Below are 27,275 nucleotides of genomic sequence, written 5' to 3'. Positions count from 1 at the left end.
GGCCCAACAATTTAATTCTTTTTAACTCAACTGTCACCCCACTCCGTCCTTGAAGGTAAAGTACTTTATATTCCTTCACATAGCCCCGATATACAGGCGTCACAGGGCACAGAATAGAAGCGCCTAAATATAGAGAGAAAAGAGGAAGGAAGAGGAAGAATAATAACTTTCCAGCCAGTTTCCTTGCTTTCCCCTTTCCCCTCCTCCCTGTACTCTTCAGCAGGAGAAAGCTACAGTGAATCCTTTAAATCTTAACTCAGTTTAGACAACTGCTCTACACAGACCCTTATAAGGACTTCCGGTTACACTTAGAGGGAAATGGCTGATAAGACCATACATAACCAGATTCCCTACAGCCTCTCCGATGTCATCTCCTACCAATACCCCTTTGCCTCCCTCTATTACTACTTTACTATGACTCTTACTGTTCCCGAATGGTCAAACTAACTCCTGTGTCAGTATTTACACTTTATCTGCAGATATGTGCACAAATGTCACCTGTCAAGTTTGAGCACATAATGCAAAATACTGTCGTGAAATAATCCCTTATCACTAACATCCCCAATTAACATTTATCACCATGCAATTCCTATTGATTCTTTATTTATAACATTATACCCCTCCTCACAAGAGCGACAGCATTTCAGAGGGAGAAAAGCTAGAGAGTGGGGGAAAGGCATTATTCAAGGAGAAATGACTAAGAATCTTCCAAATTAATGAAAAATAACTCCTCAGATTGATCAAACATTGAATCCTTTAAACAATAACCCACAAGTAGACACATGACAGTGGAATTACAACAAAGCAAAAAAAAAAAAAAGGAAACAAAGGGAGCAAAGACAGATTACCTTTTAAAAATTGTGCTACTGCATACTTTTCGATAGTCTAAGAGAAGCCGGAAGACAATATAACTGTACCTTTAAAAGGTTACGAGAAAATAATCATCAACCTCTAGTCCTGCACTCAGTTTATAACATCTACTGGGAAAAAGCCTTATATCCACATGGCTTCCCTTGGGTCTCTTGTCAGAAATGTCACCACAACAAAAAGTCCTTCAATAGCCAACCTATGTGAAATAATAAGTCCCACAAATACTGATTTAAACCCTATTTACTCTTTTTTTCATTGTCCCTTTTTAACTGTCTAACCAGCCCTGGTTCTTAATCCTGGCAGTGGTAGTTGGTTTCAGCTTACAGCTCCCCTGACACACATCCATATTCCTCTAATCCTCCTCACTGTGCTTATCAGAAATGCCAAGCACTAACTAGGGGCCCCTCCTAAAAGGCCAGAGTTCTAGCTCTGAACAGGGCCTTCTAAGAGCTACTAAGGTACCAGAAAGAGACCCCAGCAACTACATATTAATCACCAAAACCTCTTTCCATTGTTCTCACAGTTGCAGGGTGCTGCCTGTCTCCTGCAGTGCAGAATATCATGATACCACTATATTCTCTTTTTAGCCATCACTTGGTTGACAATTCTACACACTTATTCTCTGATTAAAATAAATGCTATATTCTGGTTCTTAACTGAGCCAAGTGTTACAAGCAGCCCTGCTTTAATAAAGCAGCCATGTTAGTGAATAGGAAAACCCACACAACTGCCAATTCTCTCCAAATTAATCTATGAATTGAATGCAATCCTCGCAGAATTTCAACACAGGTTTCCAGAGTTTAAAAGAGCAATGAACTGAGAATTGCTACAATAATTCCCTAATAGAACAGGAGGAAACATCAAGATGTGTGTGTGTGTGTATACATTATGTATGTATGTGTATATACATATCAGATATAGATCTCAATATCAAAATACTATAGCTAACACAGTTTAGTACTGATACAGGGGTAAAGAAAAACGCCAATAGGATAGACTAATATGACTAATATTTAACTAATATGTATTAATGTTTTAATATGTACTAATACAATGAGGATATAAATAGTGCTGGGATCAAACGATAATTTTTTTATCTCACCCTATATACATAATGTTTCATATGGATTAAAAACTTAAATGCAAAAGCAAAATTTTAAATGTTTATAATTAAATATACAAATATATCTTCATGACTTGGCAGCAGGGATTTCCTAGATAAAGATATAAAAAGACTATAATGGTTACATAGTTATATATCAATAGCAACAAAGGCTACATTTCTTAGCCTCCCGTAATAATAAGGTGGAATATCAAGAGTAAAATCTACTGTATAGCATGCATGTAAAAATGGGGTAACCAACTGCCAAAAGGTATTCTTAAAGAACAGTTTCCTATCTTTCCCCTAATCCTTCCAAGTTTCTGCATATGGAAGGTTTATCCACCTTATCTTGAGGAACCATCTTGTACCATGAGGTTGAAGGTCTACAAACTCTGAAGGTGACAGAGCAACAAATAAGACAAAGGATCCTTGTTGATCAAGAAGCTACTCAAACACATCCTAAACTACTTATCTCTGTGCTTGAATTCCATGAAAGAGAAATAAAAAGATATCTATTTTGTTTGTCATTTTACATTAGGTTGTCTGCCAATCCCAGGCAAGCCAAAATCTAAGTGATAATAAAAAGTGTTCTAATTGAGACATGACCAAAATGCTAGAATAACATAAACGAAAGTAATCAGTTTTTGCCTAATTAACAATGCATTTTAATGATGCAGAGTCAGACAGAGGAAAAAACACAGAAGAGTGACTTCCAATTACAGTTGGAAGAAGTGCAAGCACACATATCATGAAAGATAACAACGAATATGACAAAACAGTTCATACATCTCTCAGGGAAGGACTGGTAATAAAGAAAAATAATTGCTACCATTTAACTGAAAAGAATATTACCAGATTACCTCAAATAATCCTTACAATATTACAATGGGATAGCAATTTTATAAAAGGATGAGAAAAAATAAGAAAGTTTCCCAAGTTGCAGAGCTAGAATGTAAATGTGATGGGCTTCAAAATCTATGCAGTACCACTTAAACTATGCCAGGATGCTGGCAGGATGGGTACAGGCCTAGTTATGAAGTCTTATCAAAAGTGTAAAAAATTATCAAATCTTTTAAAACACACAGGTATCATATGTAAAGTAGTTCATGGTTTTCTGCATTTAGTCAATGTGCTTTTTTCCCTAACTCCTGCCTTAACACACTGCTTCAAAGAAGAAGAAGAAGAACATTAAAAGGAAGATGGGAAAGAGTGTGCATTTTATGCAAAAATTAAATAAGGGGTCTCTGGTGGCGCAAGGAGTTAAGACGCAGCCTATGAAGCTATGCACAGCCACTGCAGCACAAGTTCGATCCCAAGCCAGCCAGGGAGGTGACCCACATGGTGCAATAGACCTCTCCTGACTTGTGCCTTCAGCAGTGTTATTTCAGTGAGTCTGCCTGTTACTGTTCCCCACTCTGTCTCTGGTGAATCCTCTCAACCTCCCGCACATCTGGCCTGTACACCCTGGGGTTCTTGTATAAATAAATAAATCTTTAAAAAAATAAATAAAATAAAATTTCTTTAAGTTGCTAGTGTAATAGTCCAAACCATTATGGTTAAAAACTGTTATTTTTTCCATAGCTGATCACAGAAATTATCACTTATACTCACCACACTGAAATCAAGGTTTTCTTCAATCCATTTTTGCCCATCTCGGAATTCATCATGAAGTCCCATGATATAAAGGGTATCCAAAGCATCTACTATTGTAGCACCCATTTGTGAACTTCCTATATTTTGGATGGAAAAAAAAAAACCTGTAACTAAAAAAATGCTCTTTATATAAGGTCTATTTCAATTTTTTAATATATAAAAAGTAAATCAAAGCAGGGATATAAGGATCAAAAAGAATATCCAATTTTTCCATAGAATAAATTTTACACTTTATTCTATTTTCTAGTTTAATACATTTTCCTACAAATGACACATTGATAACATATAGGGAGATAAAGAAAAACTACAATTACAATTCTCTTTAATTTTCTTCCTGGTCACATTATATCTATCTACTGAAACAAGTTTAAGAAAGTGAAGATTAATTCAAGAAGTAGGAGTGCTTTAAGATGATAAGCTAAGTCATAGGAGAGCAAGCATGGATAATCATCATGAAACAAAAACTATAATAATCCTTAACAATCGCAAAGCAGGTAATTTATACTGAAGAAAGAAGTCATAAAACAAAATGTCAGTAGGCAAAGTCAAAATAATAAGATGTACCCATCTTAAAAAAAGATCTATGTATTGCATAGAAGAACTGGGGTGTAGGCCAGAGGTACAGGAGTGAGAGGATTCACCAGAGACAGAGTGGGAAGCAGAACAGGATTTACTGAAATACACTGCTAAGGGGAGCAGCAAGTGAGACAGAAGTCTGCTGCATCATATGTGGGTTGTTAGCGCCCATGCCAGGGATTGAAGTTAGGCCATAGTGGTCATAGCACTGAGACTTACCCTAGGCCACAGGGAGTCTCAAGACAGAGATAATCTTAAAGGAAATGTTTCAGGAAGGAAGCAACTAATTCAACAAAGCTAACTGATAACTAAATTAGATAAATACTATAAAGATATGGCAAGAAAACAAGTCAATCTTACTAATGAATATAACTAAAAAAACCCCAAGTAAATAATAGCAAAACAAATTTAGTAGCATAGTAAAAAATAACAGGAAGCAGAAAGGTCCTTCCAAATGCAATACAATTATCATTTCTATCTATAACTACATCTTGATATACTTCTATCTCAAGAGCCAATTCATGACTTCATAATGAATTCCACACAACTTACTATCTACAATGACATGAATTTACTGTTATCCTATTATAATAATGTCTCCATCAATACGAGTTTACCAGGAAGCTCTTCTCTGGAAAGATAAAAGCTGCAAAATAATTTTAATATATTTATTGTTCATTCCAACAACTTCTCAAAGACCCATCAACTCTTCAACAGAAAGTACCAAATGGTGGTTTGAAGCCCTGACCTCAAATTCTCCACTTACCAACCTTACCTTATTATATCATAATGTTATATAATCCTAACCAAGCACTCCAACTGAAAGGCCCACCCTAAAACAGCCTTAAAATATCGATAAATATCTTAACTTTGTCCTTTCTCCCTCTGACAGGCTACCAAGGTAAGCATTAAACTCAGCTTTCTCTTATCAGCAATTTATCTAGTGATAAATAGATGATATTAAAGAGTCAGCATTCAACACTTAGTTCAAGTTTTCGACTTACCTTTGTATTCCTTCCTTTTGTTTTCATTCCCTTTTCTATTAGGTAGTGCTTTCTTCTGACAGTTTAAAATTATACAGATTGGTTCTTAAAATGGTTATTCTTAACTTAGATCACATTTATGTGCTCCTTACAATTTTTCAACTTATCTGTAGGTATAACTGTTAGAGGAAGAATAAGGAGCAAGCCCTGAACCAGTGAATGACTTCATGAATGCACTCTACCCTCTGATGTCTTTTTTGTTTAAAAGATTTTATTTAGGGCCTCCCCTGGTGGCGCAGCAGTTGAGCACTGGGCTGCGAAGCTGCCCGCAGCCTCTGCAGCGCTGGTTCAATCCCCGGCCGCCAGCGAGGGTCCCACATGGCATGACAGCCCTCTCCTGCCACTCCCGCTGCTCCCCTCAGCAGTGTATTTCATCAGTCTGCCTGTTCTGTTCCCCGCTCTGTCTCTGGTGAATTCTCTCACACTCCCGCGCCTCTGACTGTACCCAGTGCTTGTATACATAAATCTTTAAAAAAAAAAAAGAAAGAAAGAAAGAAAGAAATGGATCTTAAAATGCTCTTTCATTCATTCCTTAAAAAATTTTGAGAAAAAAAAAAAAAGATTTTATTTATTTATGCATACAAGAGTTGGGGTACAGGCCAGAGGTGTGGGAGGTGAGAGGATTCACCAGAGACAGAGTGGGGAACAGAACAGGCAGATTAACCAAAGTACACTGCTAAGGGGAGCAACGGGCGAGTCAAGAGAGGTCTGCTGCGCCATGTGGGTTGCTCCCTGGCTGGAAGGGGATCAAACTTGTGCTGCAGTTGCTGCAGACAGCTTCATAGGTTGCATCTTAACTCCTTGTGCCACCAGGGAGGCCCCCCCCCCGATGTCTTTATGGACTCAATTTCCAACTCCATGCTTATGAGATCTCAAGAACCAAGGACTACAAGTGCCAGCATGCCATGAACCTGACTTCTGGGACAGAGTTAAGCAGGCATGTCTGGCTTATAACTGAACACACGCATCTTCACTCTTGCTTCTCTAGCTTCCACTTGCACCCCAGTGTCTCATCTCAGATGGTATTACTTGTAGGAAGATGCAGTATAATTAACCTTTGTAGTTAAGCAGTCAAAATGACAAAGACAAATAATGGACATTTACACAGAAGACAATTCAACAAAGCAATATACAAAAAGCAGCATCACTAACAGACAAAACGAAGCACCTGAGAGGGAAGTGAGAAAAGGGAAAAGTGGTATAAGGGATTGTGGGGGGCACAGGGGGAAGAAGAAAAACAAGATTTTTGTACCAAATTTTATATAGATTGGGCATTTGCATTATTTGTTCAATAAATAAATACATTTATTTGTTTACTGAAAAAAAAAAAAGATACCCATCATATCAAGAAGCATTTATAAGAGGTGAACAGTGAGGACTATAATGATAATTCTGAAGAACTGTATTTGAACTAAGCAAAAGTTGTAAGTTAACTTATTCTTTTAAATTGAGAATTTAAAAAGGATTGAATTAAAAAGAAGTAGAAAGTTAATGTGAAATCAAGTTGAACACAATTGTTTCTTAAACTACATAACTCTGTGGTTGTAACAAAAGCAGCCTTTAAAAAATACATAAACAAATGGGCGTGGCTGTGGTCCAATTAAACTTTATTTATTTTATTATTATTATTTTTTAAGTAGCAACAGGCAAATTTGGCGCTCAGATTGTATCTTGACAACCCCTGGGCCTACACAAAAGGACAGCCACACACATTAACTTTGCCCTTTGATATATGAATGTACAATAAAACCCACTGAAATTACCCATCAAATCACCCTGATCATGTCATTTATAAACACACACACACACACACACACACACACACGTGTACTTGGCCCTATTAGAATTCCCTATTCTTCCCGTCCTTCTCTATAACGCATGAATATCAGAACTGGTAGTGTATTGAAGGGAAAAAATTGCAAATAGTTATCTACTTTCTGAATACTTAAAAAAGAATGGAAGGAAGAAAAATGCAGAAAAGCTTCAAAATATTCAGATAAATTACAAAAACATGTACATGTAAGCAGGAAAACTACCATGTATTTGTGTGGTATAAAGCAACTATAAATCTTGAATGAAATTTGCAAAAAAAATAGGGTACATAATACTCAGACCTTAGGAAGTATTTAAAAAATTGTTATCCTGCTTTATAAATGGAAGTAGAAAATGGAAATATTAATTAGAAAAAGGAAACTTACCAAAGATATTAGTGGAGTGTCCTTTCCTTGCAATAGGCCTGAGCTCATTATGGCCCCATCCATACATCCTGTAATTATCCCACGCATGTTTCATCATCTAAGAAAAATTAAAATCCATCAACTTACATTGCTGACATATCGTTATATTTGATGTAATTTAGAAATTCATTACTATACTGTTACCTGCATCTCCTACAATAGTATATTATTGTCTTAACATTGTAAACCGTGTTAGTAACAAGTATAACATATATAGCCATGTTTAACCCTGGTGTACACAACAGAAAAAAATTGTGTGTAACAGACAAGTTCTTTTTATTGAGGCTAATGGTGTCTGTCCTTTATTTTAGAAACTGCCAGTCCTTTTGGGAATAGCTCCCCTTCCCTCTTTGTGGTTATGACAGAACTGTCATTCGAGGGGCTCTGATGCTACAGCCAATTAGCACAAGCTGACAGAGAACCCCTTATCCTTACTCCATAGATCAAGTAAACTCTGTAAAGTATTTTAGACTTTGCAGTACATATGGTCTCTATAGCAACTACATAACTCTGTGGTTGTAATACAAAAGCAGCCTTCAAAAAATACATAAACAAATGGGCATGGCTGTGGTCCAATTAAACTTTATTTATTTTATTATTATTATTTTTTAAGTAGCAACAGGCAAATTTGGCGCTCAGATTGTATCTTGACAACCCCTGGCCTAGACAAAATAATTGGGAACCTGTGATTCAAGTAGGAATAATTAAGTCCATTTATGCATACTATTGTAAACACTACGTTACAGAAATACTCTCATTTTACAATATCAAGGTCAAAGTAATATGTAATCCTGAAAACAATGGGGGCTGACTCCCAACATGGAAAAAACAAATTAACAAAAGGAAAGAGAGAGAACGAGAAGATGCATATTATTGACAATATTTACAGAACACAAATTCCGTCAAGCATGAAGCCCTAGTTTAAATCCACTACACCAACTAATATTTTTTTATATCAATTAGTTTGAACTGAGTTTCTTACAAACAAAGGAATTCTAAATTACACAACAGCAGAGTATTTAATTACATATCAGCTGACTTAGTTAATAGTATACTATGGCATATCAAAAAACTTTTCATTTAATAGTATACTATTCATTAAAACATTTCTCAATGTGTTTTTTGTTTGTTTGTTTTACAACCAGCAATACTCAGACACCAAAACCAGAGAAAGATATTACAAGGAAACAAAAAAACCAATAAATCTCAAAAACACAGATGCAAAATTACTTTAAAAATGTAGCAATACAGAGGCCTCCCTGGTGGCCGTAGGGGCTAAGACACAACCTATGAAGCAATCTGCAGCCACTAAAGCACAAGTTCGATCCCCAGCCAGGGAGTAACCCACATGGCGCAGCAGACCTCTCCTGTCTCGCCCACTGCTCCCCTCAGCAGTGTATATCAGTCAGTCTGCCTGTTCTGCTCTCCACTCTGTCTCTGGTGAATCCCTTCACCACCACCCCCCACACCTCTGGTCTGTACCCCCGTTCTTGTATGCATAAATAAATAAATCTTTAAAAAAAAAATGTAGCACTATATCAAAAGGTTACTACACAATGACCAAATACAGTTGAACCCTGGAATATAAAACTAATTTAACATTCAAAAGCCAATTAATAGAATCTACCACATTAACAGAGTTAAGGAGGGGCAGGAACCATACAATCATTTTTATATCAATAGTTGCAGACAAAGCATTTGACAAAATTCACCACCTAGTCATGATAAAAACCCAGGAAACTACAACTAACTACAAGGGAACATCCTCAAACTAGGAAAAAAGAAAAATCTTTAAACACAACTAGCATTACACTTAATAAAAAACTAAATGTTTAATACCTCAAGTTGGGAGCAAATCAGGTATGTCCATTCTCATCATTTCTTTTCAACTATGTATTGGAAGTCCCAGACAGTTCAATAAGACAAGAAAAATATAAATAAAGGTCATAAAAATGTAAAAAGAGGGCCTCCCCTGGTGGCGCAGCAGTTGAGCACTGGGCTGCGAGGCTGCCCGCAGCCTCTGCAGCGCCGGTTCATTCCCAGGCCGCCAGCGAGGGTCCCACAAAAAAAAAAAAAAAAAGAGGTAAAAAGAAAAGTACTTCTACTCACAAAGGACTTGGTTATTATGTACAAAGAAAATTCCATACAATCTAAAAAAGAAAAAAACCACTAGAACTAATAAACAACTGTAATAAAGTAATGGAATACAAGTTCAGCAAACTAAACCAAACACATTTCCATATGCTAGTATTAAACAACAGAAAATTAAAAAACAATTCTATCCAGTATTTATCTTTCTTCTTCTGACTTATTTCACTTAGCATTATCCTTTCAAATTTCACTCATGTTGCTGCATAAGGCATGAATTTATCTTTTTTTTTCACTGAATAGTATTCTTTTGTATATACACACCACATGGTTATGATCCACTCATAATTTCAGATGGTTGTCACTAGTATGTGGCATATAAAGTAACTAAATTAATAGTCAGATAAGGACAAGCTGAAAAACTAACCCTTGATAGCTGACTACAGAACTAAGACACCGAGGGGGGAGGGGAGAAATGGGAGAGAGAAGAACAGGGAGGGAGGGAGGCCCAATGGTCTGGGGGTGCACTATGGTGTAATACCTGATGGGGATAAACCAGTGTTACTGCAATTAAAAATCAACAATTTTTAAGAATTCCATTTAAATCGGCATCAAAAACACAAGATACCTAAAAAAAGAGTACAACACAGCTATGCGAAAGAACTAGATCCTATGACTTACAAAACACTGCTGTGAGAAATTAAAAGGAACCTTCAGGAAGTGGGGAGATGTGACATGCTTATCAGAATGGAGGCTGACTATTACTAAGATAACAATTTTTCCCAATTCATCTCTAAATTCAATGAGATCCAAGTAAAAATCCCAGCAACCTTTTATGTTTACAGAAAGACTAATTCTAGAATGGCAGAAGACTTTGGGCAAAACTAATTTTTTATTTATTTATTTATTTATTTATTTATTTATTTATTTTATTTATTTATTTTATTTATTTATACAAGCACTGGGTACAGACAGAAGTGCGGGAGAGCGAGAGAATTCACCAGAGCGGAAAGCAGAGCAGGCAGAAGGACCGAAGCACACTGCTGAGGGGAGCAGCGGGCGGCAGGAGAGGTCTGCGCGCCATCTGGGACCCTCCTCCAGTGGCCGGGAGCAGCCGGGGATTGAACCGGCGCCACAGAGGCTGCTGGCAGCTTCGCAACCCAGCGCTCAACCGCTACGCCACCGGGGAGGCCCTGGGCAAAATTAATTTTAAAAAGCACATAAACTAGAGAATTACCTGATTTCAAAAGTTAATGTAAGTTACAGTAATCAACATGTCATATTGGCATTAAAGATAGGCAGACAGATTAAAAGAATAGGCATGGCCCAGCAGACCTCTCCTGTCTTGCCCGCTGCTCCCCTCAGCAGTGTATTTCATCACTCTGCCTGTTCTGTTCCCCTCTCTGTCTCTGGTGAATCTTCTCACCCTCCCACACATCTGTCCTGAACCTCGGTTCTTGTATAAAATATAAATAAATCTTTTAAAAAATAAAAATAAATAAATAAATAAAATAGGCATGAATCCAGAAAAAGACTCAATATCTATTAATTATGTCAACTAATATGATCAAAAGTACCAAATTACTCATTAGGAAAAGAGAACCTTTTCAACAAAGATGCTGGATCAACTAGAAAGTCCTATTGTAAATAAAAAAATGAAGCACAATTCTTACTTCACATAATAAACAAAAAGTAACTCACAACAGATCACAGACTGAAAAGTCAAAACTAAATCTAAAATGTGCCTACACTAAGACTTAAACAAAAAGTGATCATGGCAACTCTATTCCTAAGAGCCCAAAACTAGAACAAATGTTAACCGATATTTAATCAGTGTGAATGAAACAAATCATGGTATATTTATTTAACGGAATATTAAGAAGAAAAGTCACCTTTGTGCACAATCTACATAGCTGAATTTCAAAAACCTGGGGAGCAAAGGCCCAGAAACAAAATATCACATACCCAATGACACCACTTGATTGAAATTTGAGACAAGACCCATCTAATCTCTAACAACTAAATACAGAGCAGTGGCTGTCTGGGTGCAAGGAATGGGGTGGACGGACTGGAGAAAAGCACAAGAACACTGTTTTGAAATTATGGACATATTCACGTCTTAGTCGCAGTTGCTGTGACACAAGTCTGTACATCTGTCAAAACTCATTAAGCTGTACTCTTAAAACAGGTACACTGTATTATATATTAAGTGTTTCAGTAAAGTTGAACTTTATAAAATCAAATAGGCTGCCATATCTTCCCCACTGGCAATTTCCACTCTCATGAGGGAATTACTTAAATTCTTTCAAGTGTTTCGTCTTTTTACTACTGTATTTCAAAATATATACTACCGTTTCTTGATTTTTTAGAAGATATTTTAAAAATATGCATTACATTCTCCTGGAGTTAAGATAATTTAGTTCTCACACCACTATCAACTCATCATCACTTATACTTCCCCACACATACTCTCTGGCTCACATCCTCCTAATATAATTAACAACATATTTTTCTTATAATTATTACATTATTTTGTTCAACTTTTGTTTTCTCTGCTATTAATTGCTGGTATGGGGTTTGGATTTCTGTTTGCTTAGTTTTTATTATTGTTTTTAGTTTTTTTAAGATTTATTTTTATTTATTTATGCATACGAGAACTGGGGTGTAGGCCAGAGGGGCAGGGGGTGAAAGCATTCACCAGATACAGTGCGGGGCACAGAACAGGCAGACTGACAAAATACACTGCTAAGGGAGCAGCGGGTGAGACAGGCGAGGTCTGCTGCACCATGTGAGTAGCTCCCTATCCAGGAATTGAACTGATGCCACAGTGGCTGGAGATGACTTGATAGCACTAAGACTTTAACCCCTGTGCCACAAGGGAGACCCTATTTGCTTAGTTCTTAATGTAAAAAGTACTCGAGTTTCAAAACTAATCTTAATACAGTCAAACACATCAGATAAACTATCAGTCCCATCTTGGACTCTGAGGTGTGCTTCCTGAGGCTCTCTGCCCTCCTGCTGTAACCTGGCCCTCTGTACTTTCAGCCTGAAGCACAGCCAAGATGCAGATTTCTTACTTACATCCCTGAAGATGCCTTTCCGCTCACTCTCCAGCAACAGGTTCCATGTTTCCAAAACTGTTTCTTCCTATTTTTTTTTTTTTTAAATGTTGTTAACTTTTTTTTTTTTATAGAGGCATGTTTTCTTTCTTTCTTTATTTGTTTGTTTGTTTGTTTTGTTTATACATGCACTGGGTACAGTCAGAAGCATGGGAGGGTGAGAGAATTCACCAGAGCCAGAGCAGGGAGCAGAGCAGGCAGAAGGACCGAAGTACACTGCTGAGGGGAGCAGCGGGCGGCAGGAGAGGTCTGCGCACCATGTGGGACCCTCCGCTGGTGGCCGGGGAGCAGCCGGGGATCGAACCGGCGCCGCAGAGAACGCGGACAGCTTCGCAACCCAGCGCTCAACTGCTGCGCCACCGGGGAGGCCCGTTTCTTCCCTATTTTTGTGATGAAATATATTCTCCAGCAGAAAGCTTAGAAAATGTCTAATAAGATCTATACCCTCAGATTTGACAGACAATTTGATCTGAAATAGTATTTCTAAGCCTTTGCTCCATACTTTTCTAGTTTCCAATATTATTGTTGAAGAATCTGCTATATTTGAACCCATTATATACAATGCCAGTCTTTTTCACGGAATCATTTTATTTCCTTCATAGCCCTTATACATTTAGGATCTCTTCTTTAATCTCTATTTTTCTAACATTTCAGTAGGGTCTTTTTCTGTTTATTGCATTGGGTGCCTAGCAAGTCCTTTCCATCTGAAAACTCACATCTTTTAGTTTTAGCTGATTTTCCTCAATTATTCTTTGACTTCTTCCCCTCCATTTTCCCTGTTCTCTTTCTAAAGCACCTAACTAATCACGTTAGACATTCTGAATTGATCTTACCATTTTTCTCATTTTCTCAATCTTTTTTGTCCTACTTAGAGATCTGCTCAATTTTACCTTTCAATTCTTCTATTCAGTTTTTAACTTCTATCATATTTTTAATTTCCAAGAGTTATTTCTCATACTGTAAATGTTCCTTTTTGGAACATACTATTCTCATTCCATGAATTGAATTTTTGTCACTCCAAGGATGTTAATTCTTTCTTGATGTATTTTTCTTGCTCCCTGTATTGTTTCTGTATCCTTTGTTCCCCATTTCATTCTATTAGCTGAGAAATTTTCTGAAATGTCTGGTGATCTATTGTTTGCTTTTCACTTAAGAATGAAGCACTTACCAGACAAAGGCTGCCCATGAACGATCAAGACTCACTACCTGAGCTACCTCCTAACAGGAGTTACCCATGGTTGGCTCAGCAGGTCTAGGTTGTCCCAACCCTCCACATCCCAAGGAAAGGTTTGGCCAATGCCAAGTTCCTCAAAAATAACCTCTAAACCTTCATCATTCCAACTGTTAAGATTATCTTTGTTTTCCCAAAGTTTTAGACCATTTCAGGTATCTTTTGCTAGCAATATAACAATATGGGCGAAGGGAAGGGGCCAGGGGATGCCCAGACCATGTGATAGGAGTCTGAACTCTGGGGTAGTTGGGTAACTAAGGTTAGCCTAGTCTATATAACGAGCTCCCATAAAAACCTAGGCTATCAAGGCTCAGATAAACTTCCCTGCTTAGCAATAATTCTCCCACATTTGCCACATATTACCATTGAGTGAAATAAGCATTGTTCATATAACCTCACCGAAGAGAACAACTGGAAGGAAGCTTGTTCCCGGTCTCTCCTGGGTTCTGTCCTATGTGCCTTTTCTATTACTGATTTTAATCTTCTATTTTTGCTATAATAAACCACAACCAGGAAACAATAGCTTCTCTGGGTTCTGTGAGTGCTTCTACCAGGTATCTGAACTGTGGGTGGTCCTCGGGCCCCCTAAACATTTACATGATGTTATCTTTCTGAATTATGTACATTTCAATAAATTCTAGTGCCATCTTAAAAAAACAGGCCAAGCATCTGAAGAAAACTCTATTAATCCCCAACATTGTCCAAATAAAATGCCTCAAACAGCCTGAACATAAAACACAGACTCCGTAAAACATAGACTCTATTTTGATTTCATCAAGGTCACGGTCTTGCAATGATTCATAAGAACAAGCTTAAAATATCTTCTAAATTGTCCATATTCATAACTAGAATATATCCAAATAGACATGACTATCTGAAGCAAGCTTACTTTCTTTCTCATGAGAAACGCGCCCTCTGAAGTACCGCCAATGCCATTACAGTGACAAATCTTAACCTTCACAGGCAGCTGCAACTGCAATCTTCACCCAGAATTGGTGGGAATTCTAATTAACTACGCTTAACTGAAATATTCTCTAGATGCTTCTACCCTCTGGCATTTTCTTTCTCTCGAAGCAATTCCTAGAATAACAAACTGTAAGACATCTGCAATTCAACAAATATTAAAAAAACTCTGAGATCAAGCTTTCCACTCTTTAATCCATTCACACTCTTTGGAACGAAGGTGTTCTTAATCTGCACGATGGCAGAGCGATGGCTACGCGATGGCTGAGCGATGGCTGAGAGGGTATCATGTCATGATCCTTAAAAGGTGGCAGATATAATGCTAAGTTTTCAGAAGCAAGTTTATGAGATTAATATAATATCTAGCAGAGCCCCTTGTAACTAAGCACTGAAGAAAATTTCTTATTCGATGATAAATTATTTACGGCTCTATTCTACATTATTTATAAAACATTGACTATCAAAAGGTCTCTGGTCACATGGTGAGTAGTGCAACCACCCAAACACTACCATAAATTTTAAGGGTCTAATAATTATACTATAATCAAAATTAAGAAAAAGAGTTCTAGCTCTTACTGACAACTTGGAAAACGAACTACAACTATAACCCAAAGCAAACAAGATCAAAGTATGACAGCATTGGTATATTTCTCTGTGTGTGTGTATGTGTGTGTAATTGATATTACCTGTGTGTGTATGTGTAACTGATGTGTATACACACCCAAATACATATCCATATTACAGTCTGCAGCGTATTTATTACCTCTTTAATTTTTTCCCTTTTCTTTCTTATGTCGTTATCTTCTGGGTCCCCACCATTTATTCCTATGAGGTTTGGTACAGGGACTGGAGGCAGTGGCTTTTTCTCTTTAGTCTTCATTTCTTGGAGTACCTTACTTTTCTCTGTCTGAATTTCTGCTCGGATTTCCTCTCTCGACTTCTTTAATTTTTCTTTTGCTTCTTCCAAGGCCTTCTCATGATCAGCTCGAATTTTATTTCTCAAACGCTCTTCTTCATCCCTGTAAGAGGAGGAAAAAAAAAAAAAAAACTAGTAAGAATGATCCTTAGAAACTTCAATCTTCTAACCTAAAATTCAAGTTTACTCCCTAAAGCCCTGAAAGTAATTTTGTATTCCTGACATTTAAAGGCATGAATGCTCTGTGAGAGCACCTCACAGCTATCTTCCCAGAGAACAGGCTAAATACAACGCCATGAGAGAAAAATGAGCTCTGGATGCTGAAGAACTGACTTTATACCATAAGAAAGATGGAGCCTAGAAAGCAAGTTATAATTTCAGAGCCAAATGAGAACAGAGGAAACAGTAATCAGTAATTTATGACTGAACAAATTAACAAAAGAGACAAGTGGAAAACTAGTTAGGGGAAAAAGTTAAAAATAAAATTAAGTATCAGAGACGGGACAAAAATAGACACATAGGGGCAATGAGAAATTAGTGGAAAAGATGAGAGGATGGAAAATTTTTCATTTGTTACACAATACATCATAGTCTTTTGAAACTTAAAGTTTTGGAAATGCCATAGGTACAATGGTTCTGTGTTCATGACTACTTAAAACTCTCCAGCTCTTGTTAAAAAAAAAAAAATGTACATTTCAATTTAGTAGGTCTGTATGCAACCCATAAATTTGTATTACTACAAACTCCCCAGATGACTGTTGTGTACACACAAGTTCAGAAATCACTAATGCAGTGTACACATTCTGGGTTTTCCACTCAGCCCTAATTTTGTGAGAGTTCAATGTTCTCTCTACTTCCACCCCACTTCACAAGAATGAATACATAAGTGGTCATTTATTTTCCACATCAGCCCATAATGACCACTGCAAGGGTGAACATCTAACCCAATAGTGACCAGAGTTACCTCTCCAGAAATTTAAATCAAACTCTTTAGATAGCTGGACTTAGAACATGTTGGTGGGAATGTAAAATGGCACAATCACTCTGGAAGTTTAGTCATTTCTTAAAAATCTAAACATGAAACTATAATAGAATCCAGCAAGTGCACTTACCCAACAAACTGCATTTATCCCAAAGAAAATACTGCTTATCTTCACACAAAAACCCTTACACCAGCCTGCACAGACAAATACATTACGATTCCACTTATAGGATATATTTAGAGCAGTTGAAATCACAGTGAGGAATTAGAATTGTGTTTTTCAAGGGCTGGAGGAAAAGGGGACGAGAGAAGTTACTATTTAATGGGTATAAACTTTCACTTTTGCAAGATCAACAGAATTCTAGAGATGTGTGTGGTGAGGGCTGCAAAACATGCAGGTACTTAATGCCCCTATACTGGACACCTAAACACGTTAAAATAATAAATTGTATGTTACAAATATCTTGCTACAATAAAAAAAATTGGAAAATAAAACCCTGTTTACAGATGTTTAAAAAAACTGGAAACAATCCAGACGTCCTTCAACAAATAAGTGATAAAACCACTGTTTATGCTGTGGTAAAGACATATGCAACATTATTCACTAATAAAAAAAAACTATTAATATACACAACTTGAGTGAATTTCAAGGGTATTACTATGTGAGTGAAAGAAGTCAGTCTCAAAAGGTTTTATTCTACATGATTCCTTTGACATGATATTCTCGAAAAGACAAAAATAAAGGGAGCATGATGAATAGATGAGCCAGGAGTGATGGATAGGAGAGGTTAACTTAAGGGAATAACACAAGAGTATTTAGAATAACAGCATTGTTATGTAACCTACTTTTAGTGACGGTTACACAATTGCATGCATGTGTTAAAAATTATAGAACTTTAAGCCAAACAAGAAAAATATCAATGTAAAGTTTAATATCAAAAATAAAATGTCAGGGCCTCCCCAGTGGCGCAGTGGGTTGAGCACCGCGCCGTGAAGCTGTCTGCAGCCTCTGCAGCGCAGGTTCACTCCAGGTCGGCCAGGGAGGAACCCACATGGCGCGGCAGACCTCTCCTGTCTCGCCCGCTGCTCCCCTCAGCAGTGTCTTGGTCCCTCTGTCTGACTGTTCTGCTCCCAGCTGTGTCTCTGGTGAATTCTCTCACCCTCCCACGCCTCTGACCTGTACCCCAGTTCTTGTATAAATAAATATATCTTTAAAAAAATAAAATGTCAACTGTTTAAAGAAAACTGAGTTGCGAGAAGGGATTGATGAGAAACAGGAGACAGAAGAGTGGGGAGAGAAGCCAGAGACTTGGGAACACACAAGGTCACTGAGGTGGGGGGGGGGGGAGCTCATGGGGCCTGCAAAGGCTGAGTGTGGGAGGAATATGGCAGGGGTTGTGGGGGTGGGGAGGAGGCAGCCAGGGAGATGCAGGCAGGTTAGGGCATCCTCTCAGTACACAGGTGCTAAGTGAAGACTCAGATAAGATAACGAGGTAGACAAAGCACAACAGCCTTCCAAAGACACTTCACCTCCTGACCAGAGGAAAACCTTGTACCTAGATTCAGAAGGAGATCATAGTCTATGACAATTACGTAAGGATATGTAAAAAATACACTAAAATCTAGTTTAGTAAATAAAGACTGAGGCAGATATACAAGGAGTTCCCCTTTATATTTACTCTCTTCCTCTTCACTAGTTTTAGTCTTCACCTACAAACATGAAGTTCTTCAAAAAATAAAAACTCCTCCTAACTTCACCTTCAACCTTCATTGATAAAAGCCCTGTTCTTCCTTTCACCAGCGGACTTTCTCAGAGTACTGCTACTTCCACTTTCCTTAACCTCACCTCTCTGCTGTCCTCCACAGTGAAAAACTGATGACTGAGTTGCTTTGAAATTCTCTCTTCCTCACACCTGTCTTTCCAACAAGCCTCTGATCAGTAGCTTTATCATCATCAATGCATCTCAAAAATGTTGTATTCCCACCTTACTTCCATTCTTGTTTTATAATACTTTTCCTATTCAACATCATCCAAATATATTTCCTCAACAATTATATCAAAATTCATAGTTCAGCCTTTGCCAGGTTACTAACACCATCTAAAACTTTTCATTGACTGCCAAACACTTCCAATTTAAATATCCAAGAGAAAACTGAATGATTACTACAGAAAAAAGACAATCATGGGCTAAGCTCATTCATGAACACACTCTTTTTTACTGATGTATTAGCAATGTTACTCACCAATATTAAAAAATAGAAAGAAAATTCATCATAACTGTACTTATTCCAGAAATGAGAATAGTTCAACATCAGAAAATTCTATCCACATTCATTTACCTATTACTAAGGAAAAATTGTATAAATCATTCAGCAGAAACAGATAAAGAAGCATTCCCTTCAAAATGAAGGAAACATTCAAGGACACTCACTATTCAAGTGTTTATGTGTGATTGCACTGAATGTCCTAGCCAGCAAAGTAAAATAAGAAGATAAAAATGAGATTAAAGTATAAGAAAAACAAAGTTAAAAAAGTTGTCTGACACAAGTAATATTTCTGCATAGAAAACCCAAAGGACCTACAAAATATTACAAATAGGAGTGAACAAGGAAGAGGAAAAAACTGACATACAGCAAACACTCATAAAATAATTTCCTCCTCTTCCTATTCATTGGGCCCCATCCTTCTATACTCCATGCATTCAAATTCCTGTTGATACATTTATTCCTCCAAATGGTAATACCATTGTTTACAATGGCTTTCATTCACATGCATTATTTTAATACTGAAATTTCTAGGCCCTATACTTCTGATTTAAGAAATCTGGGTGCCCTTAAAAAGACTCTGACAGAAATATATTTTCAACCATTGTAAGTGAATTTTACTAAACTGATTCTTACTAATCTCCAAATTCTAAGAGTACCTCACCAAGCCCCTATGTAGACTAATGTTATCTTTTAAAAGATAAATGATGACATATATACAATGGTCTTTAATAACCAAAAAAAAGTGAATAACCTCTTCAAACATCCTATGTTTTAACAGCACTATAAAGAAATTCCAGAGGATCCAGGAAAGCACAACGAAAATAGTTGAAGCAGCTATGTGAACAGCTATTTGTGCACAATTATTGGCCAAGGATGATTTCAGGAATACCTCAGAATAGTTAGTAAATAATAAATACTGAAATAACAGTATTCAATAAAACTGGCAAAAGCCTAAAGGAATTTGTAGGGTAAGGAAAAATGCCAGGCTTTTCTGCCCTCCCGCCATCAGGATAGATGATGGATCCTTGCGGTCCTGAATGCGTGCATGCCTGATGGCGGGCACCTGGAATAGGGTGTGGGCCGAGGTAGATGGGATTCACCTGGGCTGAGACTGGGCTTTTAAGGGCGGCGTCATGGGGAAGCCAGCTGAAAGAGAAGCCAAAAAGAGCAGAAGCCAAGAGTGAAGCAGAGAAGGCCGGAGAGCCCATATAGAGTGAACACTTGCTGGGGGCTGGGAGGCCTGCCAGCCTCCCGGCCCCCCAGCACCCCTGCCTGCCGTGTACTGGGTAAATCCCAATAAAAGACCTGCAAAAAACCACTGAGGACTCTGACTCCTCCTTTACCCGGTCTGCTGGATCAGAAAACTTGCACTGTGGCCGTTCCTGACCAAACAGAACTTAAGACCTTCCAAAGAGAAGTATCACTCCTTCATAAAGGAAGAGCTTTTCAAACTCAGAAGTGACTAAGAGGTGAAATGAAGTCAACTATTATTTGGGATTTTTTTGTTTTATTTTTTCACAAATACAATCTAAGAAGTTTCCAAATAGCAAGTGAATACATTGTACAGAATATCACCCTCATGTAAACTGCAAAGAATTTTCTGAAAATTATCATTCAAGCTAAGGCATGTACTTTCCAATGTACTGACTTGTGGGTAAGAACCAAACAGCATATTTGAGTTCTCAATTTGGGCTTCCTATTCCATAAGAGTGAAACCCATCGTAATGTTACTAGAAAAGCCCAATTATTTCACAGTACAAGTAAATAGTGAGCCACCTGAAAGTGAAGCATGGAGAAACCCTCAAGCTTCTACACCAAATCTAATTTGGTCACTTTGCTCACATAGAACATCTTTAGTGCTCCCATTGTAATAATGCAGCTCATGGGCAATCAACACAAACTCACTAGCTCTAAAACTTAGATACAGGTCATTTATGTGGCTATTAAGTTTTTGTTTACATAGATAGCTGTTATAAATCAATCTAATGAGTTTTGGAGGATTTAACTTGAATTGTAATTCCAGGTTAAATCAATAGTAATCAGTCATTGAATTAACTTCAGCTTACCTCAATGATAATCAATAAACTTTTACAAATGTGAGGGACATTGAGCTAGCTGCAGAGAATACAAAGAAAACTAAGATACATCACTTGCCCCAGGATTCACAATCTAATAGGTAAGTAAACACAGTAAGTACAAATGGGAGAATCACAACAGAGGAAGTATATAATACCAAATTACTATTATCACCATGTTGTACATTAGATCCCCAGAGCCTAATGATGCTCTAACTGGAAATTTGTACTTTACCCAAATCTCATTTTCCTCACTCCCACCCCCTGGTAACCACCATTCTCACTCTATGATTTCAGCTTTTATAGAATCCACGTATAAAATCATACACTATCTGTCTTTCTCTGATTTCACTAAGCATGATGCCCTCGAAATTAATTCATGTTGTGTCCATTCCTCTTACACTTTTTAACTGGAAATCTATTTATTATGACATGTGTGGCTGCCCTGTCTTCCTTTGGGTTTCACCTGCTTTTAGGATTGTTTTCCAGCCCTTTATTTTGAGCCTACATTTAACTTTGGAGCTCAGGTGCATTCCTGGAGACAGCAGGTCAGACTTTGTTTTCTAATCCAACCAGGCACTTTGTGTCTTTTACTTGATAGGTTCAGTCCATTTACATTTAGAATAATTATTGATGTGAAAATCTGTTGCTCTCATTTTGTCCTTGAGTTTGTGGTTGTATCTACTTACTTGTTTAGTTCTCTATGTATGTTCCTCTCTTGGTTTTACCTATAAGAGCTACTTTCAACATTTCTTGGAGGGGGGCTCTAGTGTTTGCAAACTCCTTCAGCTCCTATTTGTCTGAGAAGGCCTTTATTTCTCCCTCATAGTTGAAGCAGAATCTTGTAGGATAGAGTATTCTTAGCTTGCAGTTTTTATCTTTAGGCATTTTGATCACATCATTTGCTCCTTGCCTTTTTGGTAGTGTTTCTTCATGGAAGGCTGATGTTAGCTTGATCAGGGTTCCTTAATAGTCATCTGCTTCTTGCCCTTGTCAGCTTCAATATTCTTTTTTTGTTGTGAACTCTTGGGAGTTTCACTATTATGTGTCTTATTATAGATCTCATTTTGTTTAGGTACTCAGGAACCCAGGGCTGTCTACCTACTATCTGTTGCATGTGTGGGTGAGACTCTTCCTGGCTGCATTGGTATATGGTACAGGAACTCACAGCACACACAAAGACACTTTTGTTCACAATGGATGCCAGTTTTCTTTGGTGGTGAGGGAGTTAAAAATGAGGGATGCCTTATGCAGAATGCTGATGTCATTCTTCCCATAGCCCTTTATTTGTAAACCTTATTTTCATATTTTCATATTTATCTTTTTTTCTATGAGTTCCTTAAGTTGGGTTTCTTACTCTGTTATATCCCTGCTGTTTGAAATGAAGCACTCAATATATGATGAAAAAATTAATGAATAACCACACAGCCAACTTAATCCTCATCAGGTATCTCAGATCCTGTATTATTTCAAGCTGACTGGTTATGCTGATTACACTTTTCATTTCCCTACAAAATAGTGCTGTGTACATTTCTATTTCACTTATGTGATGACTATGGCTATTTGTTTCTCAAATGTCTTGTTTTTCAACATTATTTTTTACCATTTATATGAAGGTTAAAAAAAAATATTGTCCATTTACTTCTCTTCCCTCAAGTTTCCCTATAGCCTGAGACGAAAATCTAAACACAGATAATGTAGACACACAGATAACTAAAACTTTATATGTAAAAATCCATCATTAATCATAGGACCTTCAAATAGTTTTGTTTAAAAGTACATTAAAAATAGTAAAACCACTAACCCAGTACACAGGTTCTAATGAAAATATAGCATGGTTTTCCACAGTCAGAAATTGAAAATGGGTATACAATTCAAAGGAAAAAGAAGAACCTATAACGCACACTAACTCCCTCCCCCTCTTTCTTTCAACTTCGATATTTTACAAAACATTTTTTGTGCTAGTGGATGACTGACTTAAAAAGTATACAGGATAAAAGCTGAATTGTTTCTGACTACTGTAATAATCCTCTCTCAAAATATGATACATATCCATCAAAAAGTTGCCATTAAATGGGGTCTCCCTGGTGACACAAGGGACGCAATCGATGAAGCTGTCCACAGCCACTGCAGCACGAATTCCATCCCCGGCCGGGGAGATACCCACATGGTGCAGCAGACCTCTCCTGATTCTCCTGTTGCTCCCCTCAGCAGTGTATTTCAGTCAATCTGCCTGTTCTGTTCTCCACTCTGTCTCCAGTGAATCCTCTCATCCCCCCCCATACTTCTGGTCTGTACCCCAGCTCTTGTATGCATAAATAAAGAAATCTTTTTTAAAAATGTTACCATTAAATGGAGAGAAAAAGAGACAATACTAAGATAACACCAGATGTTCATTATAAGAAATGAACATCAGTTCAAAACAAAAAGTCACCATAAGTCATTTGTCAAGACTGAAAAGAGTTTATTTAAAAGGCTCCTTTCAAAAATGCTTTAAGTTATTCATTAATGTCCTGTGGAGTAAAACATTATTCATTCAGGCTTTAGTGTAGCCCCCGGGCCAAAGCTGCTATTTTCACTGTAAGCATCATTACCACATACCCACCTTTTCCTACCCCAAAAACAGTAAAACCTGATAACAAACGCTATAGCCACCTTGCCTTATTCCAGCTAATTTCTCAAAGCTGTTTTCCCATTTCTAGATTTGAAACTTCTCTCCCATTTCTCTAACTTATCTTAGTAGCTCACATCCGCCCTCTCTTCCTAGTCCCTTCAAACTGACTTGTCTGTGGACTTTTTATGTTTATTTGGTTGCTCCCTAAGACACTATCTCTTAAACTAATGTTTGCGTACCCCAAATGCATATGTATTGAAAGTTTGAGCCCTAAAAATTCCTCTAACCCCAACACAATGCTATTTGGCTTTGGGGAAGAAATTAGGGTTCAATTAGGAAGAGGCCTGCATGATGAGATTAGTTTCTTGATAATAAGAACAACAACTCAATCAATTAATCTCTCTCTCTCTCTCCCTTCCTCCCTTCACCTGCACACCATCCTCACCTGCCCATGCCTCAAGCACTAAAGAACATGTGAGGATGTATCAAGGTGGCCATCTGCAAGCCAAGAAAAGTGTTTTCACCAAAATCTAAACACTGTGCAGCCCTGATCGTGGGTCTTCTAGTCCCCAAAACTTTGAGAAATTCTTGTTTTTAAGACAAAGGAGTACAACCCAAAGAAAATTTGGCATTAAAAAAAAATTCTGAATGACTCAACTCAAAGACTAGGAAGCAAAAACTAAACAAAACAAATGCAAAAAGAATTAAACTAAAAATTTTGAAAACTCCAGCTCACTAGTAAATCAGAGCAACGAAAATTAAAACTGGAATCAGACTGGTAAAGATTTTTAAACTCTAACAATACCATGATTTACATAGATGCAATTGGGAATACAAATTGATACAACCACACTAGTGACTACTAGCAACAAAATTCAGTCAAGGATGCACATACTTTACAATTCAATAATTCTTCTACTTACAGAAAAACACAAAAGCCAAGAATATATGTATAAGAATGTTTCTGCAGCAAAACACAAAATTAACCTAAAATGTATCAACTAGGGAATACATAAACTGATATTTAATCATACAATGGAATACCTACGTGGATACTATGTGGATACTATGTGGAACCATAGTAAATATATCAACATATATAAATAATAAAAATATTGTTGAACAAAATATGAAACTTATAGAATGATATATGCAAAACTTATAGAATTATAAATTGTTTTGCATGTTTAGGAACATACAAAACAGTATGAAATTATATATATAGATATAATTTATATGAACACTTATTGTTGCAGTTGTATAAAACCATGTGCTAATAATGACAAATTCAAGTCAGGCTAGAGCTTTACCTCAAAAAGGGTAATCTTCAGCAAAACTGGGAAAATGTTAAGTTTTGAAATAATGGGTATATTAATATTAATAGTATGTGTTAAGACTTTAATGCTTATAATCTTTCAAAGCACAAGAATGATACAAAGTATGCACACCTTATATCAAAATATACTATTATCAAAAGATAAAACCAAATAGTGTGGCACTTTTGGGAATAACCAAAAAAAAAAAAAAATAGGGAGTTAAAGGGGAAAAAAAAAAAGAGAGAAAAAGAGAGAACACTGTACATAGTGAGATATATTATTTATTTAACTAATCCCCTGCTGACAGGCATTTGGATCATTTATAAGATGTCAAGTTATAACTTTAAGGGACAAGCTGAACATATCTTTGTGCACTGATGTGAGGATTTCTCAAGGATAAGATCCTAGAATAGCTGCTCAAAGAATATGCACTTTTAAATCTGAAACTAAATTGCTCCTCACAAGATTCTGTTAGTTTACACTCACACCCACTGTATAAGCACAAGAGGAGTGAACTGTTCTATGTTCACCACATTCTAAGTATTGATCTTTCCAATATTTTTAAGTAGAGGAAAAATATCTAGGTGAAAAAGCTAAGTTTGTTAATGGCATCACAATTAATAGAAAAATCATTCACATTTATTATATACATCACCTATATAAACTTAATTTCCACCTTACTGTCAAGATATTGAAGAAGTCATGTAAACACATGTAACTTTACAAACTTAGACACTTAGACATATAATCATATCTAACTATAAATGACCTTAGATATATAAATATATATAATTGTGCCAGATTTCAATTTAGTACAATGCTTAGCATATTTTTTCAGAGGCCAGTAACTGGCTCCTGACTGAAAAAAGCTTCAGAATATTACACCTTATTTCCAGATAACCCAATCCATATGCCAGAAATGCATAAATATATAATATAAATGCATATTTGAAAAACAAAACAAAAAGGAGGAAAGACAAAGCAATGAGTTATCCAAACTCTCAAAAGATACCAATGACCTACATGCATCCATCAGAGACTCACCAAGGTGAAAGAGAACGGGTATCTATCTCTAAGACCCTAAAATGTGACTCCAAAGATGATCAATATAAGAATGCTACTAATATTTGAATCTAAGATTGACATTTTTCAGCAATGTCCAGAGTCAAAGTAAAACTTTTATAACATTTCCCAATAACCTCCAATACTCAGCATATTGCTAGGCACATAACTATTCAAAACACTTGCTGATGTGACCAATGTTTTTTAAATGGTAACATCAATATCACTAAGGAGGGGCCAGGAAATCTGCATAACTAGTACAGATTGATTTCACAATATGTAAATTTCAAAGACGTCAAAAGGAAAAACAATACACACATTATTCTTTGTAGTCTCCAAATTACTTTATCTCCTTTTTTTTTTTTCCACTATTTCTATTACTTGACCTTGAAGTTCTTTTGAAGATATGGAGAGGAAAAAAGAAAAAAAAGAGAACAGACACTTAGAACGGTATTTTCCAATATTACTGTTAGGAAATTATAGTTTTCAAGAAAATTTTACATGAGGAGTAGTAAGAACCTTCACAGGGTCTGGTGTCTTAAGGACTCTACAGAATCTATCCTGCAGTCTCAGATAACAAATTAAGAAATGTAATTGTTAAGTGGGCTGAAAAATGACACCTGGAAACACTTCTATAAATATACCTATTACTTTCAGGCTGGCACATAAAATACTCAATAAATTATACTTTTAAATTTACGAGAAATAAGAAAATTTTATAAAACAGCATTTGGCTTCTTATCACTTTTTAAATTGGCAAAAATTTCATTATATAAAGAATCACAATAGTAGAATATATAAATGAATTATAGTAATTTATAAAATGATTCCTTAAATCTTAATTTTTATATATAAAAATGACATTGCTAATTCCTGTTTAGTAGAATACATTTTATTTTCAAAGTATTCATGATTACTTAAACTAAATCACGATACATTCTTCAGTTCCCTACTTCATAAAATTACTTGTATTTCATATGCATGAAATGAAGGAATCTTTAAAGATTCAATCAATTCCCTCATTTCATAAATAAAGCACAAATTAAATAGCTTATCTAAATACACTCTAACAAGAACAATGCTGAAACTGCAGCCACTATCTCTCAACACTGAGCCCGATGTACTTTAAAATATACAATGATGCCTTCCCTTGAACTAAG

General features: G+C 36.6%; 1 protein-coding gene across 1 annotated transcript in view; it reads right to left on the bottom strand.

Annotated features, from left to right (window-relative positions):
• MAN1A2 (mannosidase alpha class 1A member 2) overlaps positions 1–27,275 on the bottom strand; it is a gene marked incomplete at its 5' end in the record, with an annotated part of 78,284 nt that overhangs the window by 44,159 nt on the left and 6,850 nt on the right. Inside the window, 3 exons of the mRNA XM_084243290.1 lie at positions 3,584–3,702; positions 7,443–7,539; positions 15,646–15,901. Of these exons, the coding sequence (XP_084099416.1) occupies positions 3,584–3,702; positions 7,443–7,539; positions 15,646–15,901 (472 nt within the window). The remainder of the gene's footprint in view (positions 1–3,583; positions 3,703–7,442; positions 7,540–15,645; positions 15,902–27,275) is intronic.

The sequence above is a fragment of the Talpa europaea genome, assembly GCF_964194135.1.
Source record: "Talpa europaea genome assembly, chromosome: 9".
NCBI lineage: Eukaryota > Metazoa > Chordata > Mammalia > Eulipotyphla > Talpidae > Talpa > Talpa europaea.
Note: the sequence above shows the minus strand (reverse complement) of the source record. Positions and strands in the feature narration are given on the sequence as shown.